Source organism: Tetrao urogallus, assembly GCF_951394365.1.
Source record: "Tetrao urogallus genome assembly, chromosome: 7".
NCBI classification, from domain to species: domain Eukaryota; kingdom Metazoa; phylum Chordata; class Aves; order Galliformes; family Phasianidae; genus Tetrao; species Tetrao urogallus.
Window position 1 is genome coordinate 18,340,095 of NC_136820.1, and position 20,417 is coordinate 18,360,511.

General features: G+C 40.7%; 1 protein-coding gene across 1 annotated transcript; it reads right to left on the reverse strand.

Moving 5' to 3' along the window:
* Positions 1-463: 463 nt before the first annotated feature.
* On the reverse strand, positions 464-19,195 carry WIPF3 (WAS/WASL interacting protein family member 3; the record flags this gene model as incomplete). The annotated part of the gene is made up of 7 exons (XM_079538306.1): positions 464-504; positions 972-1,073; positions 1,720-1,866; positions 2,841-3,566; positions 4,901-5,029; positions 5,965-6,097; positions 19,115-19,195. The coding sequence occupies 7 exons, from the start codon at positions 19,193-19,195 to the stop codon at positions 464-466; spliced, it is 1,359 nt and encodes a 452-aa protein (XP_079394432.1).
* Positions 19,196-20,417: the final 1,222 nt, after the last annotated feature.

The window sequence follows — 20,417 nt, forward strand, 5'->3', positions numbered from 1 at the left end:
CATACAAAAAAACTAAACATGTCATGTTAGCTTCTGACAGCTCATGGAAAAATGTCTGAATAATAACTGAAGGATTACTAAAATATTTAAAAATGAAGATGGAAGAGGAAAAATGAACTACACGCACATCATGCAAAAAGTATTCTTTGAGGTAACATATCAGCTTAATAAGAATTGTCTGAACACTACAAAGATTTTAAATTTTATGCTTCTTCATTTAAAAAATATCCACATATATACAATATTTAAAAGCCTATGCTAACACTTTTGTGGTGTGTATGCCACAAAGTATTTCCAAAAGTATCATTTACATCTCTCTTTCAGCTTATAAAAATGTTAACATTGCAGCACTTGCAATCCAAATGTAATTTCTATCGCTGTAATGGGGACCCTTCAGTTCTGTATATTATCTTGATGTTCTCCATTCTTTAATACCAGTCCAGAAAGGATCAGATGATTCTTCTCATCTCACGTGTGTTCTTAATGGTGGATTTTTAGAGGGATCTGTAAATACGTAGGACAGGTTAATTCAGAGGAGATAGATACATATTTTGGGAATGCATTTTGGATGTAGTTCTACAGCAGTTTAAACAACCTATGTTGTGTTTATCATCTGTTGTTAAACAGATACATATTGCTCTGTAGGCCTTCCGATGCAAAAAGTGTTATATACAGATGATGATTTAGACAGACTTAATTTCTATTTGTTCCACAAATGCAAAAGTCTGAAGAACACAAACTGCATGTCTACCCACATAATTTTATTTTTTTTGCTACTAAGTCTTTACAGTAATTAAATGCTTTTCATTATATCTTTGGTCTCTATTACCACTGTAACAAATCTCAGTCCTATCTGTTCTATGCTTACAGTCCAGCTTTTCATAGTACAGCTGGTTTCTGTTCATTATTTTCTCTCACCCTATTTAATGCTCTTGGATAACTGTATGACATTCCCATGTTTACACACTTACCTCTAGGTATCTTGCTGGGATATATTTTCTGAAATGGCTTGAATTCATCAGGTGGGGGGAAATCCTCCACAGAATGGAAAGTAAATTTAGATTCAAAGTCATCTAGGAAGTTTCAGGGAAACAAACATTAGTTACTGTTAGAGATTTAAATAGATAAATAAATAAAAATTGCCACTATTGATTTCAAATGCAGACTGGTTTTCCCTGGAATAGATAGTGGCTTACTCCAAATAAGAAGTCTTGAGCCAGTTTGTGAGCCATACAAATTTTTTAGCTTAATTGCAAACACTGCTAGAAACTGAAGTTAAGCTTCTGGCTGCCTTTGCAGTTTTCTGCACTGATGATGTGGTGCTAACAGATGTATTCCTCCGTGGTTTTCAAGCAATTTAGCAAGAATGAATGGCCAATTCATCAGACCACAAAAGTAGCGTTTAGCAGGCTTTGCTGCATAGGATTAAAGCTACAAAATGTCTGTGAACTGTTTCAAAGAAAAATAATGTAAGCACAGTAGCAAATTCTCAAAATCTCAAATAATTTTGCAGGTAGTTCCTGAGTTTGTCTATTGAATTGTTCAAAACCTTTGTGGAAAAAAAAAACACCTTCATTTTCTCTCAGCAAAAAAAAAAATCTGTTAGTCTAGTTGTACTACTATACTGTTATGAGAAAGACACGAATGAGTTTCTAAAGTCTGAGAAGCAAAGGCTTTTGTACTAAAGTCTTCAACTAAAGCTAATTTAGATGACGTTACCAATAATATGCATATTTCCATTTTTGAGTGGTGGGTAGGGGTCATGAACTGTTGCCCAGGCTGAGACTCCAGACTTGCTTGTGAGTTCAGTTGTTGGTGACCTGGCAGGTGGCTGTGGAGGAATGGCAAGCTTCCCAGCACCAGCTCCTGAAAAAGAGGAAGCAGACCAGCATATAAAAGATCATCACGAATTAATGACACTGACAGTAAGCTCTGCACAGAACTGGAGGGAGTTATAAAAAAAGAGTGCAATATCTGGGACAAACATATCCAGCTGTTGTAGGTGACTACATACATCTTCTGGACACACTGTGTAAGAGAAAGGGATCCTGAGGCCTCCAAGTTAGCCACTAGATAACCAAAATGGAAACCTCAGAAGTTGAATGATCACAAGAAAAGCATCTCTATAAAATAATGGTTCATCACACAATTCCCAAGCAGCATTAATCACTGTCACAAAGCAGCTGATCTACTGTACTCAGAGCCTTCCCATGGCTGTCAGAGAGAACCAGTAAGCTTTCTCTTGACGTCTGGCTGCTGAGATACAGAGTACAGAACATTCTCTTCAAATGTTCCATATTAAATAGCTGTCTCCATTTCACAAGTCCACACAGATCTAAACTCATTTTTTAATTATCCTCATTATATCATGTCTGAAAAAAGTTCCTCATATCATCTGCTCAGGGAAACATTAGCCAGTATCTCCACTACCCAAGTACTCAGAAGAGCCTCATGCTCTACTTACCTTTGCTGAAAAGCAGGGGACTGCATCCATATTTACCTTTACACATCTATGGCTGCAGCTATACTGTATTTATTCTATTCTCTCCTGTAAATTTCCCAATATAGCTCCAGTCTGCACAATTACATCAGAAGAGGGATGTTAAAAGCAGTCTGGAATTTGAGTAACTGCAAATCAGACAGATGTTACTGTCAGAAGAGCCTGAGGTCTGGCATGCTCATTACACACTATGCTAATTACATTCCTCCCACATTATGGACTTCATCCTGCTGCTACGTATACTGTACCTGCACCCCTGTGAGCGCTTCAGCCATCAGTGCCACTTCCCTGCTGGGCAAAAGAGGTAGAAAACTTTATTTCAAACAAATGCTGCTCTCACCTGGGCCTCGGCCTGGTCTCTTCTTCCTGGTCTCCACCACTGCTGCTGGCTGAGGAAGGGGTGGGGTGGGAGGGAGAGGGAGCGACTGAATATTACTGGGTTTATGCAGATGGGACAGCAAGTGGGGAGACTTGGGGGGCAGTGGTGGGGGCACGTCACCACCACTCCCAGCACTGCCGATGGCTGGGGAGGGTGGGAAGGAGAGCCTGTTCGAGGTTGGGGGAAATGCGGGGAGTGGAGGAGGAGCTGGCGGCGGTGGTGTGGGAGGTGGATAATCCCTTGCTTCTGATGGGGAGGAAGCAGCAGTGGAGAAATCGGTCACCCTGGCTGGAAATCCACAGGGGGGTAAGGGAGGAGGAGGAGGAGGCAGTTGCGAAGCACCTACTGGTAACTTTGTGGGCTTGTCGGCCTGGGGAGGGAGCGGGGGCAGAGGAACAGAGTTGGGGGATCCCCCCTTGGTAGGCCTTTCTGCCGGAGGGGGAAGAGGCGGAGGAGGAGGGAAGGTGAGGGAAGGTTTGCTGGCAGCCGGAGGTGGCGGAGGAGGCGCAGGAAGGCTGGGCCGTGCGGTGCCAGCCCGGGAGGTGCTGGGAGGCTCCGGTGGGACGGCTGGCCAGGGGCTGTCGGATGGGTTTGACGGGCTACTGCCTGCCTTTGCAGCGCTGTTCGGTGGGGCTGCGGCCTTGGGAGCCGCTGCCCGGACTCCAGGAAGCTGCCCAGGCCTCCCTCCTGAAAAAAAGAGAGATCACACCTCACATACTGGTATTTTGTTCCATCTCATCAGACAAAACAGCACAAAAAGCACTGTTCATCTTCCCTCCCCAGTGGTCACTCAGAGTGATTAAATGAGTCCACTCAAAATGCCTCATATCCAACAAGTCTCCCCATGGTGCAGAGGACCTGGGAGCTGATGTGTTTTACAAGACACTACAGACTCTGCTTAGTTAAATGCTGACCTACTGAGAGGCCCTGCTCCCCTCTCTGTTCCTCAGCTTCTGCAACACAAAGCACTTGAAGGAGAAGGTGTTTTTCTGTGGTAGCAGGTGTCCTACATAGTGACACATCTGCCTGGTGCAGCCAGCTGGATGTGAATGGTCCATAAGTTTGGGGGCATTGAGGGTTGGAGTGAAAGGCCCCAGAGAACACAAGCAGATTGATGCACATCCACCTGCATCCTTAAGTACTTGCTTATGATTAAAAAATTCACACCAATGTTACATAAATCTCAATCCTGCGGGTTTTTAAAAGTGGTGCCTCAAAGGCTTTCCAGAAGATGCAGGTTCAAATGTTTTCTTTTCAACAGCAAATGCCCAAAGACACTTGATCTTACATGATTTGCCTAAGTACATGTCCAAATTTTTCTGAAACAAGATGTCCAAAAGGTATCTCATTCTGCATTCTGAGAAGTCTGGTCCTAGTTTAAGAACAACTCAAAGCAGCTACTGCAGCTTTGTGAGAAAGCCCCGTCATAACCTGTGCTGAGTATCTTGAGCTTGTCTTCCAGAAAAAAAAAAACAGAACAGCTGCAGGTAGAGTCAATTGCTGTCTTTCCTTGCAAATGCCTGCTGCTATGTCCTGCCCATGCAGGCACCAGCTGCCCAGCAGCACCAGAGGTCACTGCAGCCATTCTAAAGGGCTGAAAAGAGACAAAAGCAGCAATAGGGCTCCCACTCATCCCTTGCTTCTGTCCTTGTGAAGCATCAGTTACCTTCTTTTTCAGGTCAGTAAATTACCTTGCTGGATCAGAACTGTCCTTTATAAAACCCAGATGGCATAAGTCTTAAAAATTAAATTCTAAAGTAACATACAAACCTGTAACATCATAGAAATACACAGTAATGGAGAGAAGGAGGTATGACTTTTTTTTTTTGCCATTTATGCTGAAGGTGATAAACAGAGTATTGAAATCTGAGGTTATCTGAGGCACAGTTAAGAGTTTACATTAAGCTGATGTAAAAATATACCAGTGTAAAATTCTGCAGTCTACTGAATCTATTTCTTATCCATTGTACTATCCATTGCAGTTCCCCCCAGTTGCTCTTCTGTGCAAATGAAGTCCTCACCTGGCATGTCTCTCTGGCCTGCTGGTCTGAGAACGGGAAAGCCGCCAGCAAATAAGCCTCCCAGGGGCTGCTGAGAGCCACCCTTATTAATGGCTGGGCTAACTCCATCTCTGTTACTTCCTTTGGGTTCTGTTATAGGAAGAAAAGAAAAAGCATGACAGAAAGCCATTTCATCAATGCTCTCAGGCTGCTAAGAGTGAGCAGCAATAAACACAGTCAAGACCAGACTTCTTCCTCATTCAATTGGCTCAGTAAGGACAGTTAATACAGTAATGACCATTCTTCTGACCGGTATCTTGAAGCACTGTGCCCTCTGGTGCTTTTTAATCTCACGTCAATGATGGCACCAGCAAAAAGTTGTTTTAAATACATACAAAGACCTTCAGATCACAGATATTTATGTAATCCTTGTTGGAGATTCTCCAACAGACCTGTCAGGAGTGACTTAGGGTTTGGCTGATCGAGCACATCAAGATCTTCATAACCTTACTTCTGTGTCTTGCCTCTTCCCCACACCATTCCCAAGATACTTTCTTCTACCACTATCAGATTAAGATAGACAAGAAACTAATAATAAATAAAACAACTAAACAACAACAGGGTTCCGCCATTAGCAAGTTGGCTGGGAAAGGGTTCAGGTGAGAACAAACACTAAAAAGAAAAGGCTCTGGCAACTGCTGTAACTTGCTAACAGTCTTTTCTCTATTTTATTTCTCTTTTATCCAGTAAAGAACAGCTCTTCTGCTGGAGGCAGTAATTCCTGTTTAAACAATCATTTTAAAAAGAAACTCTCATGGGTTTCATCATTCCTGACTTCATTGTTTTTTTTTTCTTTGGAACGAGGAATGCCTGTTAAGGTGACACCCAGATTCAGCCTTATTATGAAGTATTAATAGCTGTTGATCTCAGGACAAGATGTACCTTTAGAAAATTGAGCCCTCCCCTTTTACATCCTAAAGATGTTGTCCTTAGATGAACTCCAAACCCACACAAATCCTGCCCATCTGACCTCCACAAACGGGGCTTCTGCAGAGCCCACCCAAGGCCCTCCTGCAGGTACTTACTTTCAATCTGTGGTGCACTTCTGTCATTGATTTGAGTCACTTTTCTTAAGCGAGTTCCCTGCTGGATATCAGCCAACAGCGCGTTCCGTGCTTTCTGCTCATCCTTTTGCAATTTGGGCAGTTCTGAACTCACCTGTTGACGATATGAGCATTAGACAGCAGGTCCTGATAAAAATGTATGCTTAGAAAGGACGCAAATGTGACAGAAAATTTGAAATAAACCATCCCTGGCAGCTGTCATTCCAAAGCCTTTGGATTCAGCCAATCAGAAGAGCATTCGTTTGTACAGAAGGCAGCAATCCTGAAAGTTTAAATATAGCACACATCTAATATCAGTGAGGTTAACACTGTTGAAAGGAAATTAGGGGGTCATGCTTACATGAAACGTGACCCCTCACTTGGCCGCTTGGGGTCTCTGCCCCACAACTGCAGCCCCAACTGTCTTTATCTCTTTTCACTCTATTTACAATGCTTTGTAACTAAGCCTCCTTAGAACAAACATCCTTCTGTTTTAGTTGTATTGCCTTAGGGAAAAAGACTATTATTTGCATATCAAACTTATAATTGAACATGATTGTTAGCCATTAACTGATTTAGATTCTCTGTACTGGAAAATTTAAGCAGTTTAAGTAGACAATATTTACAACAATGCAATTATATTTCATTAAATTTTCTAGCCTAACTGAGGACTGTAAATGTAAAGTCAGGCTGAAGTTCAAAGTTTCAAAATAAAAACAAAACATATTTTTATTTTTTATTCTTATTTCATTAAGTTTCCTTTTATAAAAAGAAGCACATTCTGCTTAAATCTTTGGCAGTTTTGCTTTTCTGAAGCAGAGCTATTTCCAATCCTATCATGTGGTTAACAGAGCAGTCTAACAGAGGGAAATCTTCATAGCAGCAACGTGCTGCATCTACTACAAATTCCCACAGGTTTCCACAGGTTATGTCTTCATAATGTGTTCAAGAAAAGTTTAGATCTTGCACTAAGGATCATGGTTTAGTGGGGAAATATTGGTGGTAGGTGGACAGTTGGACTGGATGATCTTAGAGGTCTTTTCCAACCTTTGTGATTCTATGACTCTACGATAAACCCTAATTTTACCATCACAGGCATAATAAAGTACAACACTGTCATGTTTTAAAATAGCCAACCACACACAACTTGGTTATAGCATTCTGAAGGCAAAACAAAAGCTTAAAAAAATGTAACCAGCTGCTAAATTATTAAAATGCTTAACTTCTAATTCTAAATGAAAAATTGCACTGTTATTATTTGCAGTTACATTAGCTCAAAAATATTTATAAATTGACACATTTGCACAGCCCCACTAGATGGCACTCCAGATTGCTGCTGATGCCAGCTGCATTCCTGACAACTGATGTAAAAACTCTGTATTCCACAATCTTGTGACTGATAACGTAACTATATATTCATTTAAAATATTATGGAAAAAAACATACTCTTTTACATAGCTTCCCAATCTGAACCAGTGCTGCTTCCCCCTGTGCTTTAAAGGCAGGGATTCTCATTTTCCCTTATGACCACCCTGAAACGCTCCACGTACAGCAAAAGCAACATTAGATCTTGGACAAGCCAGGCGCTCTTTCCACTCACATTTCCTTAAAGCTGACAGTACTTACTGTGAAAAATGGAAATACCATAACTGGAGTAAGGATGACTTCCCTTTCCACACAGCTTTTTACCAGTATCTTGAGCTTCACGCCTCTCTACGGCTACATGACAATTAGGTTTGAAAAGGATCTGATCAGGACCTATGTTTAAAATTAGCTCCAGCAGCTGTTTTCGTTTCCAGGTTCAAGTGTCCACACACTCTGCCAGCTGCCCACTCCATCTTCCCAGCCTGCATTTCTCAGCAGGAAGATTCTTGGAATATAAAAATTCATGATAGCCACACAGCTATTAGATTAAAATGCCCTGCTTGTGGCAACTTATATTTGCAAGCAACCCAAGAGTTGATATCACTGTAAGAGGGAGGAGATAGCAATTTGTTCACAATTTATAACACAAGAAAGGAATGCTATGCTGGAGGCCCAGAAGACAATCCCCTTCCTTCAGGACCTACTCTGTGCCCAGCCCCAGCTGTCTCTGCCTCCTCCAGTAAGAGAACTATGATCAGCGTGGGTGGCTGATGAGCTGCTGAGTAGCTTGATACGGATTCTCTTTTTCCATCACAAAGTAGGGATGCTCTGGGTGTAACGTTGCCTGCCTGCACCCTGGTCAGAGCTCCTGCAGACTCCTTGTTTGTGGCTTCCTCTTTCAAGGGCTGCCACTGTTCTTGTCAAGAAGCATTTCAGCAGGGACCTCACCCACACAGATACTGCCCTGTCCTTGCAAATTCTTATTTTCATCACTAACAAGAACTCTTATTGGAGTTCAACTTCAAGTCAGAGCACATGAAATAGAAATAATTAAGCAGGAAAATAAATCTATTTTGAGTCACTGAGGGAAAACAGGTGCAAAACAAAGGACATAAGTCAGTCTCAGACTGCTTCTTTTTCCCCTCACTGAAGGGCAGTCTCACTTATTTACAGAAACACCTCACTCTTTCAATGAAAACCAAAAGGGAAGCAGAGAATGCAAAGATAATTTATTTTATCAGATGCTAGAGCTGCCTAAGGTAACACAGATTGAAATTAGATTCTATGCTTTATTTACATGAAGCAGTAGAGGACTGGTGGGCTCTCACTGTTTTAATAGCCACTGAGTTATTCTGCTACTAATTCAAGTACAAGCAACGGCATGTTCAATACGTACTTTGAAACAGAATGGAACAAACCACACATGCAAATAGCCTGAACATAACAGAAGTACTCCCTCTTCGTCTCAAACTCCACCAGTTCTGCCTTCAGTGTCCTAACATCAGGCTCTCTGTAAGGCATTGGATCAATACAGGACCCCATCCATGGAGGCACACAAGGCCAGGTTGGATGGGGCCCTGGGCAGCCTAATGTGGTGGGTGGTAGCCCTGTCCATGGCAGGGAGTTGGAACTATCTGGGCTTTAAGGTTCCTTCCAACCCAAGCCATGCTACGGTTCTGTGAGTCTATGAAAGTTTGGACTACATAACACGACACCAAAGCATTTGTAAACAGGAAAATGCCATCAAATGGGATGTTCCAGCTTATAAATTAACAACAATGGAAATAAACATTTCAAAATTTACAGGTGGTAACAGACCAGCACAGTAATGGAAAATGAGGATAGGATATAGAGGCTTTGAATCACTGCATGTTGAGGCCATTCAAAAAGAACAAGAATGCAAAACATACTCTCCACCACTGGAGATGCCAGAAGAGAACCAAAGTGGCAGTCAGAAAGCAAACATTTAGATTTCAGGAGCTCAGCCTGGTTGATCAGCCTTGAGAGTGATCTGCCTACAGAACGCACAGAGCCTTGCAGAGAAAGAATGGTGACTGCTAAGGACCTGCTAACCCAGCAGAGACAAGCGTTTGGTGATTGCATGTAAAACACAGGCAACCTACGATTCGAAAGCAGGCAATTATAGAGTGACCATTCCTTGAGGAAAACAACTGTGGACAACAGCAGATTATTTCAGTCTCTGTTTTCAGATTAAGGCTGGCCCCTCTGCAGCAGAGAGCTTTTTGTGAAGCACAAGTCATTGGGCTTTTTTAAAATCTTTTTTTCATCCTAGGAAATTCACTTCATATCTTGCAAGCTGAGTGCAATCACTGACCTACCCTCTGGGCTCCTATGACACTTAAAATATCTAAGAGGTATATGTGCTCAGGTACTGAAATGATGTAAATGAAGAAAGCACCAGGCATTTGGAAAAGTTCACTGTAGTACTAATTACAGGGACATACTAATTACTACCTTTCAGATGTTAAAGAGCAGCTCTGCACTCAGAAAAGGAGAATTCCTCTGGACAGGTAGCTCAGGTCACAGTGGATGCATAAATTGTCCCATAAATGGGTTATACTTTTTCTGATGTTTAAATATGTTCCTTATTGAATTTCAAAAGTAATTTGGGATAGTGTAGATCTTCATAAACATGACAGCTGAAGCACAAATGTATCTCCAGCCTTCTGCAAATCCAGCAACCAGAGAGCCATAGACCTTTATTTCAGAATTAACCCATCACCTGATGGGGGAAAAAGGATCCCGTGCTCCATCTCTGTAGTGGGTAGGAGCCACGAGTAAGATAAAATAAAGGACAATTCCATCTAAGAACACTGCATTCTTTTTTATTTCAGAGCATTAATATTTTAATATTCATAATATTTAATGAATGGCATCATCACAGTACATTCCCTTTCCTGGTCACTTTCTATAAGAAATATGTTAAGGAGAGCCGTGTAGAAAATGTATTTATTTACCTGAATTGGATCTTAAAGAAAGTCAAAATACATTTAGCCCATGCTTAACAATATCTATTTGGTAAGATATATGGCAACAAAATTAAAGATCAATCAATCGTTTGACACACAGTCTTTCATTATGGGCAGAAAGACAGCTCTCATGTTTGCCAACAATTTCATTTATTTCTCTGAATCTGCTGTCAATCTTCCTTACTCTCTCCTATGTTCCATTTTTCCCTCATCAAAATGGAATTTGATGCAGAGATCAGACACTGGCAGGATGCTTGCACTCTGTGTATTTCAGTAAACAAAGAGCTTGAGGACATCCCTTAACAAATCCTTGCCTTCCTATTATCTTCCTATGCTATTCCTAGCAGAACCTGCCCAGACATGGGCTGAGGCAAGAAATCTTCCCCTGGGCAGCATGTAGCATCTCTCTTTTGCCTTGTGAGGAAGTAGAAATGCATTGCAGTGACAAACAGAATGCTTTAGGATAGGGGACGCCTGATCACAAAGACATATGAAGGAGCACAGGGCCAGACCTGGCCTCCTCCAGCATCCAAGCAGACATGATTCACAGACCAAACTTGGAAATGTGAAAGAAGAAGTAAGGCTACAGGTGTGGCAATGCACAGCTAACAGCAGCAGCGCGAGCAGCAGATGGCGTCAAAACCAGCTCCAGCTGTTCAGGCAATGCAGCCAGGGATGCAAAGTGCCAATCTGGGTGAAGGAACTGTGCGTGAGCATTGCCGAAAAACTGCAACATTGAAACCAGAATTCAAGGAACCTATGAAGCCGGGAGAAGAGTCTGAACAATCAGAGATACAACCCCCCCCTCCTTACTCCCCCCCAAAAAAAACAAGGAACAAATTTTTTTCCTATATCCCCAATAACTGGAATCCTAGAGCGGATGATACAGCCTGTTCAGGAAGGATGACAACAAAGGTTAAGCTAGCTGTGTACATTGTGTATGCACAATGCTAGGGACAGCCAAGAACATCAAAAGGAACAGAACACATTTTTTGGGGGGGTTGATTCCTCTCAGGAAGGACCATTGGTGTTCTCACTGCCCATATGGCACCACAAGGCTCTACAAGCAGATGAGCACAGTGAGAGGGGATGAGAATCAGGACTCACGGGTTTAAATGATCCAACTTTTAAATGACTTTTCCATCCTTTTCCAAAACAGAATTGAAAGAAAAAAATATTTGCAGTAAGATGCCAGAATATTTGAACAAACCAAAATATCATAATTTTCATTGAAGGAATCAGGTTGTTTTGGAACAAGATGGAAGATTGAAGATGACCATAAGTCTCAGTGTGAGCCATCCCCCTCTTCGGCACAAAATTACGAAACTCATCTATACTTTAGTAGTACAAAATCTGAAACACCAGAGGAACTTGTTTCCCTCAAAATCTATCTCCTGCTACCAGATCAGGATTACGCCAGGAATTCACAGTGTTAAATTTGTAGCAGCAGCAGTTTGCTCAGCAGGCAGGAACATTCCTATCACAGAGCGTTCTCTGATGGGCAGCTGAGGTCTCCCTCAGGAAAGTGCTGGGAAGCTCAAGTGCAACAAAACCCAGGAGCTTATTAAAATAATAAGCTCCGTTTCCAACAAGTCGCAAGCAGAGGTATGGTAGAGAAAAATGCTGTCACCCTTCTTTGCTTGTTTTAATTGTGCATCAGGTGTGGTTTTAATTATGCACTGTCAAATGTAAAATAAAATAAACAAAGCATCCCCCTTTTCCAGCTTGAGGAAGAATCCAACAATCCTCTCCAACAAAATATATAATCTCTTGTATTCTATGTATTCTAAAGTGAAAAACACAGAAGTTTGTGAGATCCAGTACTCGAAAATTTTGGTTTGTCCATTAACAACAGAGCTTCTGATTTCAAGCCTCTCGATTAGGGAAACCTCACCACGGTGCAAGTTCCCCTTGTACTCTCAATGGCAAGGTCAGAGCTACTCCTGTACTCCTGCTCTACAGCATAGCATGAAACCAATTAATTCTTGGCACTCAGTCTACCTGCGTAAACACGGCGATCTCACACACTTGTAGCGATCTGAGCTCCAAGCACACACGATGTGACGGGTCATGATCCAGCCCACATTATTTCTGAGGGAACCCACAGGAGGGACCCGCCAAATCACTTCCTGGCAGCTAATCAAGTCATTGTTTCAGGAGAATGACGAGAGCAGGGTTTTGTGATTCCATCTACACCCAGCTAAGTAATGATTAACCGTGATCTTGACATTTATCACACAAAGTTCTGCAATCTGAATCTGAAGGGTTGAAAAGGCCATCGAGCAATGTGTGTACTTAGATAGGCTGTGTCTGCACCACACTCGATCCTCAAGCAAAGGAAGTGTGGTGCAGAAGTTTAGTTAGAGACCTGTTCCAGCACTTCAGCCACAGCCTAATCCCGGCATTAGCAGATCTCAGTAATGAGGTGCTCCATTAGCAAAGCCCTGTGTTCTGCGCTAGCATCCTACCTGCTTGCAAGGTACAACTAGATGCAAATGTGCTGGCAATCACAATGGCAGAGAACAAAAGATAACAAAAGCACAGTAGGAGTTACTCTCTCGTACCTCTCTATTCCAGTGTTCATTTCAATGGCCACCAGCAATCAATGCCACTGCGCCCCACAGAAACCCTCCTCGCTTTATGTCAGTGCCACTCCATCAGACAATGACAAATTTTGCATTCTTAAGAGTTAGATTGATCCTGCTATGAATGGAACTGTGGGTTTATTAACAACAGAGTACTTAAAGTTTTCCTGTGTGGGTTGCTAAATTTTGTACCTGAATGCAAAAAGGCAGCAAAATCAATATGACAATTTATACCTGCTGAGCCATTCAGCTTTCACATATTTAACTTCTTGACACTCACACTTTGAACACAAATTCTGGCCATTCTTTCACTAAAATAAAATACCGAGGAACATAAATCACCAGAATGGAGGCACTGTAAAATCAAATTATCATTGATGTGTTTTCCCAGCAGCTCACAAAGATCATGAGTCAGATACCAAAAATACCCTGGGTCTGGCTTCAGAAATTCACCTTCTGATGTCAAAATTTTGTCACATTTTTGGGGATTCAAACTCTCAAGCTCTCCTCTTAAAAAAAAAAGAAAAAAAAAAAAAAAAAAAAAGTGAAAATTCTTATATAAAGAAGTAAACCCAAAGTCCTGGCACTACAATAAAAACATCACACTGAACAAGGCTGAAAATACCACAGTGGGAGTTGGTGTCACCACCTGCCCTACCACAGCGGGGTCTCCAGAATGACATGGGCTATTCTGAGTGGTGATAACAAAATATTCAACAACAGGTGGCAAGCTACACATATTGCAACTTGACCTTCTGTTCTGTTTAAGAATGCTATGCTATCCGTCCGACCCAATTACCTGGATTTGCATTTTAGCACCAATGCAAAATTATGGTCAGCCCAAATTGGAACAATATTGAGAAACTGAGGTTTCTTGCAATGTCACATTCCGGCACAGGTATTGCTACAATTCCGGGCTGCATTTTAATTGAGAGGCTAATTCAAGTGTAGCATGAATTGCGAGATGGAATTTAACATGCAGCTATTGCATATACTGCAGATGTGATTTTTCAGGGCAGTAACACCTTGTGAGAAGAAAGGTAAATCAACCCTTTGCTCTCTGAAGCTTCTAGTGCTGGGGATCGACCAGTTACAGCCACTTACAGTGGCACACTACAGTTTTCATACTTTTAGCCATTAAATACAAGAAAGTGGTTCACAGATCAAATGTAAAAAAAAAGACAGCCAAAGCAAGAATAAACTTAAATACTTTCCACTGCATTCATACGGCATGTCTGACACACAGCATTATGAAATATATTGCAGAACAGAGCTCGCTTCAAAAGCAGTGACCAAAGAAATTTCAAGGAAAGCAATGAAGAAAATTAGCACACACGTGCAAATGCAGTGCTCCTGTCTCTGGCCAGATGAAACACATACTACACACTACAAAAATGTAGTACTTATGCTTTCTCCACGTCTTCCCCACCTTTCACGGTTCCCACAGATCGGTTCTGTATTCGTTGCCTACAGGTGCAGAAAGCTACAGCAGCACCACTTTGTGACACCATAGCTATGTAATCTCACATTTTCCACTCTCCGAAAATATAGTCAAACAAACTGCATACAGACAGAAGTGTAATTGCCCCTCACTTCTTTATGCAAGCAGACTGGAGTGAGATGCAGTACATTATTAAAACATCATAAATCAGCTTATTTTGGAATTTTGGAATGAAGATGGAATGAACGGTTGGAATGAATTACCCTCAACAATTTCAGCCACACTTTGTCCAGCCCTTCGCACAGCCCCTGTGATGGCCAGCCAGCAAGTAGCTCAGCAGGCATGAGCTCCCTCTCTGCAGCAATAAACATGACGATTTGCTATCCCATGACCTAGGGACTTCATGACAAAGTAGCAAGTATCTTCTTACTCAAGGCTCGCAGAAAATTTTAATAAACACATTCCTAAATAGTTCATAATCGGCACCATGCATGATTCTGCTAACCACTCAGCATCATGTTCGCACATCTCGGGTTCCAAATGAAAACTTAAGAAGTGGCCTTTACTTCTACAACCAATGATGAGCAAGTATGCACACCTACCTATGCATACACATACATACGCGTGTACGTTCTTCTTCTCATGCTATTCAGTAGGACCAAATCAGAGTACCACCAATTGTCATTATCTTCAGCCAAGCTGTTTTACATACACTGTTTTTCTCTTTTCAAAGAACAGTAGAACCAAATGTCACAGGAGTAAAACCGTCTCCCACACACTTTCAGATAAGCACTGTCATTCTCTGAATTCCTTGGGAAGGTTGGGGTAAACAGCTCAACAAGGTTTGCACTCCAACAATTGCACGAAGCTGATGTTTTCCTTAACATTGCTAACTCTATCTCTGTGTAAATTATGCATTTGTCACAGTGTTATACCATGAGGAATTGTTCTTCTGAGTTTTTTTTATTACAAGAATAGAGTATGGCCAAAATAACAAACCTGGTAAACACTGACATACGTTCATCCATAGCAGAAATTCTTTTTGTTTTAACTAAATGAGAAAGCAGTAATCATTCAGACTAATTTACATACCAATTTCATATTCAGCATTATGTCAAATTTCACATTTTTCCCACTGAAGTGTAGTCTCCCAATAAGTGTATTTCTTTCCTCTCCTTTACTCCTATTTTTTAGTAGGCCAATAAGGAAAATAAGCTCCTGGTGCTGATTTACTGCCTTCAATCACGTGATCTATTGCAAATGTTGGGGTTCATTTCTACGCTAAGGCTTTGTTAGTAACAAGAGAATAGAAGTATTTTCTTAAGCTCCACAAATACATGAGTCATTAAACAAACACCTCCTGTGAATAAGGCTCAACTCAGCAAGCCTGCAACATATACACACTTCCTTCAATATTAACATTTTAATGTGTGATGACTGAACATAACGTTGGGAATTCTTATGTACAAAGGCAACAAAGCACTGCACATAAAAAGTGAACAAGATTTATCAAAGCAAAATTCTCTCTTGATCATCTCTTCGGAGCTTTACCTGAGAAATTTCTTGATCTGTCTCAGTAGTGGTCTCTACTTTTGGAAATATGACAACCTAAACTAACCATCATGCCTCATACAACTAAAAGGCAAAAGGGGTGAAAAGGAATAGAAAAGGATAAAAGATCTGAATCGTGCAAACCAATGCCAGCAAATATATTGGGGCACAGTTTTATTCTGCCTACTCATCTCTCTCCTCTGACCCCATGAAGGCATGTATTTGAAGACATGCCTAATTAATCTAATTAGCTATATTTACATTTTGACTCAGCCACCTGCATCTGCTATTCCAGATACATAGCATTCCCTCCCAAAAATTCCACTTGGTTTTCTTTGAAGTATGCTCTAGCAGTCTTTTCAGCTGTTGGGCACAGGTGGCTCCAAGCATGTCTTAAATATCATCTCCAAATCACTTTAGTATGGCCTTGCAACTATGCAAGAAGTGAGAATTCAGTACAAATACTTCAGGGTATCTGCAAGTTCAAAGCTTTGAAAAGAGTAGTATAGAACCAAACTTTCTTTTGACTGAAGTTAACAGTACAAAAATGTCAAAGTGCTTAGGCTTTCAGTGAGGTAAGGACTGCAACATCATTTGGGATCAAGGCTCACTATATTCACTAAGACATGCAGAAAAAAATATTAATGACTATTTCTCTAAAAATCTTTTATTACTGAAAGCCAAGAGAAAGCACAGCTACTACCCATACAATTAGTAAAGCAACACCAATCCGTGGTACCCACATAACCCACGTAATGGTATCATGCAAAATGACAGGATTCTACAACCCCAATCAACACACACTCATCTCCCTTTTAGCATAAAACAAGTCCGTGAAACCAGCAGATTGCCTAAACATCAACACAGCAATTACACTCTAACTTTTATTTGCCAATATGTTAAGTATTACTGTGGTTTAATTATATCAATATGAAAGAACAAAAATCACAGTGCTGTGTATTTTGAAATATTTCTGGGTGTTGACCAAGTAAAACTTGCTTGCTTTGAAGGTTTGCTTAAAGCTACATGACTATGAGAATTCTTATGCCTCCATCCTCCAACTGTAGATTTAGCAGCTGTAACAACAGCTGTGCACATTAGCAGCTGTAAAAGGCAGATGCCAAGTTCTAAAAAACAGCTTAACAGTAAATGAAAATAGAGCCTGTAGCAAGTTCTCATGGATTCCTCAATTAGAAGATTTTACTGTGCAACTTAACATCAGCTGGAGATCTGATTATTGTACTGTGCTTCAGCTGAACTTGGACTACAGGTCTTCCCAGCGTTGGCCCTCTCTGATTCCATTACGACAGGAAAAAATCCTTTTGCTGTTACAGAACAGCAATACTCACTCACACTGGTATACTAATTCTCTACATTGGCACACGTGCTCAGTACTTTCTTTGGATGGAAGGCTTTAATATCAAAGAATCACAGAACCCTTAGAGTTGGAGGAAACCTTTAAAAGTCATCTAGTCCAACTGCAATGAACAGGGAAATGAATTAGAAATACGTTTAGTTTCCATCGCATCAACAAGATGAAACCGAGTGTAAATTCTGTACATCTTACCAACAGAAGATAATTTTAGTTAACGAATGATCTAGATAAAATATGGAAATATTGTATAATTTTGTCATAATTCTTATATCAAAACTATCGTAGCAGAGGCTTTGGCCATCAGCAAAGGAGGATGGAAAAAAACAGAACTTGCTGGTATTGGTTCTTAGGGGTCCTCTTAGCTTTCCCAAGTCAGTTACAATCTGGAAGATGTTTTAGGAATCTAAAAAGTTCTCTTACTGAGCTAAATTTATTAGGATAAGAACACTTGCAGCTTTGTTGACTTTGGCTGCTGATGTGGGCATTAAGTTGCTTACAAAATGCAGCCCACCTATTTCAGTATCTAACTGTAGGTGTACCAACTCAGTGAGTTGCTAATTGAAAACACTGCTGATGGTGCCCAAAATTAAAGCAGAATGACGAAAGGAATCAAACACTGCTGATTTAATGCACTGTCTCTGTCTTCCTCCTCTTCATCTCCACAGCTCGTGGAGAGCTCTACAAAATGGCTCAGCCTGCAAAGCAGTTAAGAGAAACACGCAAGAAAATCTCCACCTGGATGAAGACAACATAAAAACATTATTTAAAAAAAAATTAAAAAATAAAAATCAACAGATCTTTGTGGGAACAAAATAGCAGACATTGAAGAACACGAGACAGGAATAAAGCTTTTGACCCTGCCACATCCCAATAGACCGTTTATTTCTCAAAAGAAACAAACAAAAAAACCTCCTCAGATACATTTGAGGCATGAAAAAGTACTGTTTTGCTATAGGAACTAACTTACATGACAAATAATTACAACAGTGACAGGAAAATACATGGAAACATAAGGAGAGATTTCATGTCTTGAACATAACCATGCCAACTTTTACTTCTTCAAAAACAGCCTATGAATTTCAGTGCAGAAACAGGTTATGAACAAAAGATTACGGTATAAAAGGAATGGCTTAACCTTGTTTGTTAATTGTGAAGCTCTCAAAATGTAATACCATGAAACTCCAAACGCAGCATCCTTCCCTTACTGCAAATGTGCTGGCAAGGTACATGTTCTACTTCATGGCACACAAAGTAATGATCTGTTACAAGCAGTAATTGTTCCTGCACGTGTATAAAAGCATATTGTGCTGTATCCCCAGGAAGATGGCATGTGCTAGAAAGAGAAACAGCAGCAGCTGAGCATTGAGAGTCTTAACAGAAGCTATATGAAAGCAGATGAAGAAATTAAGACTTACCACCTGCAAGTTATAACACAAAAATCAGTTCTCTGACGGGAGAAGAATTCACTAATGCCAAATTCTCACCACATGTACTTTAATGTAGGGGTCTCCAATCTTTTAACTTTTTGTAATCATACATTCCTATTAATGAAAAAATTTTCAGCATGCACAACCAGCATACATATATTTACTAATTTATAAATGACACACACATACTACCGAAGTCCAAACATTTTCTCTCTTCCCCTCAATGGACAGTTTTACCTCACTCTGAAGACCACAGCTGTAGTGAACAGAAGAGCAAAAGCAAGCAAAACAACACTTGCCCCAGATACTTGCTATGAACGTGCACACCAAATTCTGGGAGCTCTGAGCTGGTTACCATACATGAGATTTTGCTAATGGAGATAAAAAGTCAGCCTTACCGGAGGTGGTGGTGGTGGAGGGGGCCCTCCAGAAGGTGGTGGAGGTGGTGGAGGAGGAGGCGGCGGAGGTGGCACAGGCATCCGTCAGGTTTCTAGCTTCACACAATTATGAAAAATATAGCCAAAGTCTGTGTCCTTGACGGGAAGGAAGGGAGGAGAAAGAAAACTGGAGAAAAAAAAAAAAAAAAGAAAAAAAAAGAAGAGGAACGAATGTGTTTATGCACTGTAAGCTGAAGATCAGCCAAATTTCTAGCTCTCAGCAGACTGAAGACTTCTGCTCTGCACCGCTTCCAAAACTACAGTAAGAACAGCCTCATTACAGTTATCTGATGACAACAAGCACATAAAGACCAAGCTCACATATTTGGACAAGTGCCATGAATACCAAATGCATAGATGCCAAGCTGTCCAGCTTTAATTATTATGCTTTCCCTTAATCCAGCCCACAGCTCCAAAATGCAACTCTGCAGAGAACTAATCGCAGTCAACCAAATGTAGACACTCCTACTGGGACAAAAACTCTGATGTCTTGAAATCAGAGGTTTGATGCTCAAAAGATCAAGCAAGGAGCTTTGGAGCAAGTCCAGTGACTCACAATGTAAAAAAAAAAAAAAGAAAAAAAAAAAAGAGACACACATGATTGAATAAAAAAGAAATAGTTCTACAGATTAGAGTTTCATTAAATATAGATCTATTACTAAATGGCAGCATATAAGGATCAGACATTTCAAGCACTAAAGTCAAATGTATGTTGTTTTGTGTCACTTTAAAATGTTAACTTTACACAATTCCTTATTAATATACTGACTAAAAGGACAAATGTGTTCCAACAGAATGCTGAAGACACTAATTTACAAATAGGAGATGGGATTATCAACACCCAAAGCTTGTGCAAATGTACCTAAAGTAATATTAATAGATATATCATTAACAATTTGCAGAGTTTGGGTTAAGGACAGATTTTGGTTGACTGCATTTCACAAAGCTCCCATAATTGGACTGTATTCTAGGCAAATTTAATTGAATTGCATTGTTTGAGAAAAGATGCAATTTTACACTGTTTTAACATTATTTAGTTAGAGTTTAGATCGTTACAGAATCTTTTAACTGGACATACCAAAATATGCTTGAATAGCTATTCAAGTTATAATATAGCAAAGACATCACCCAAGACTAGAATTCACAGTTACTAGAAGTAAGCACTATTAGCCAACACTGGGTCTTGTTGAAGCTCATACAGGTGGTCTTAGCACATTGAACCAGCCTATCCAGATCCCTCTGCAGAGCTTTCCTCCCCTCACAT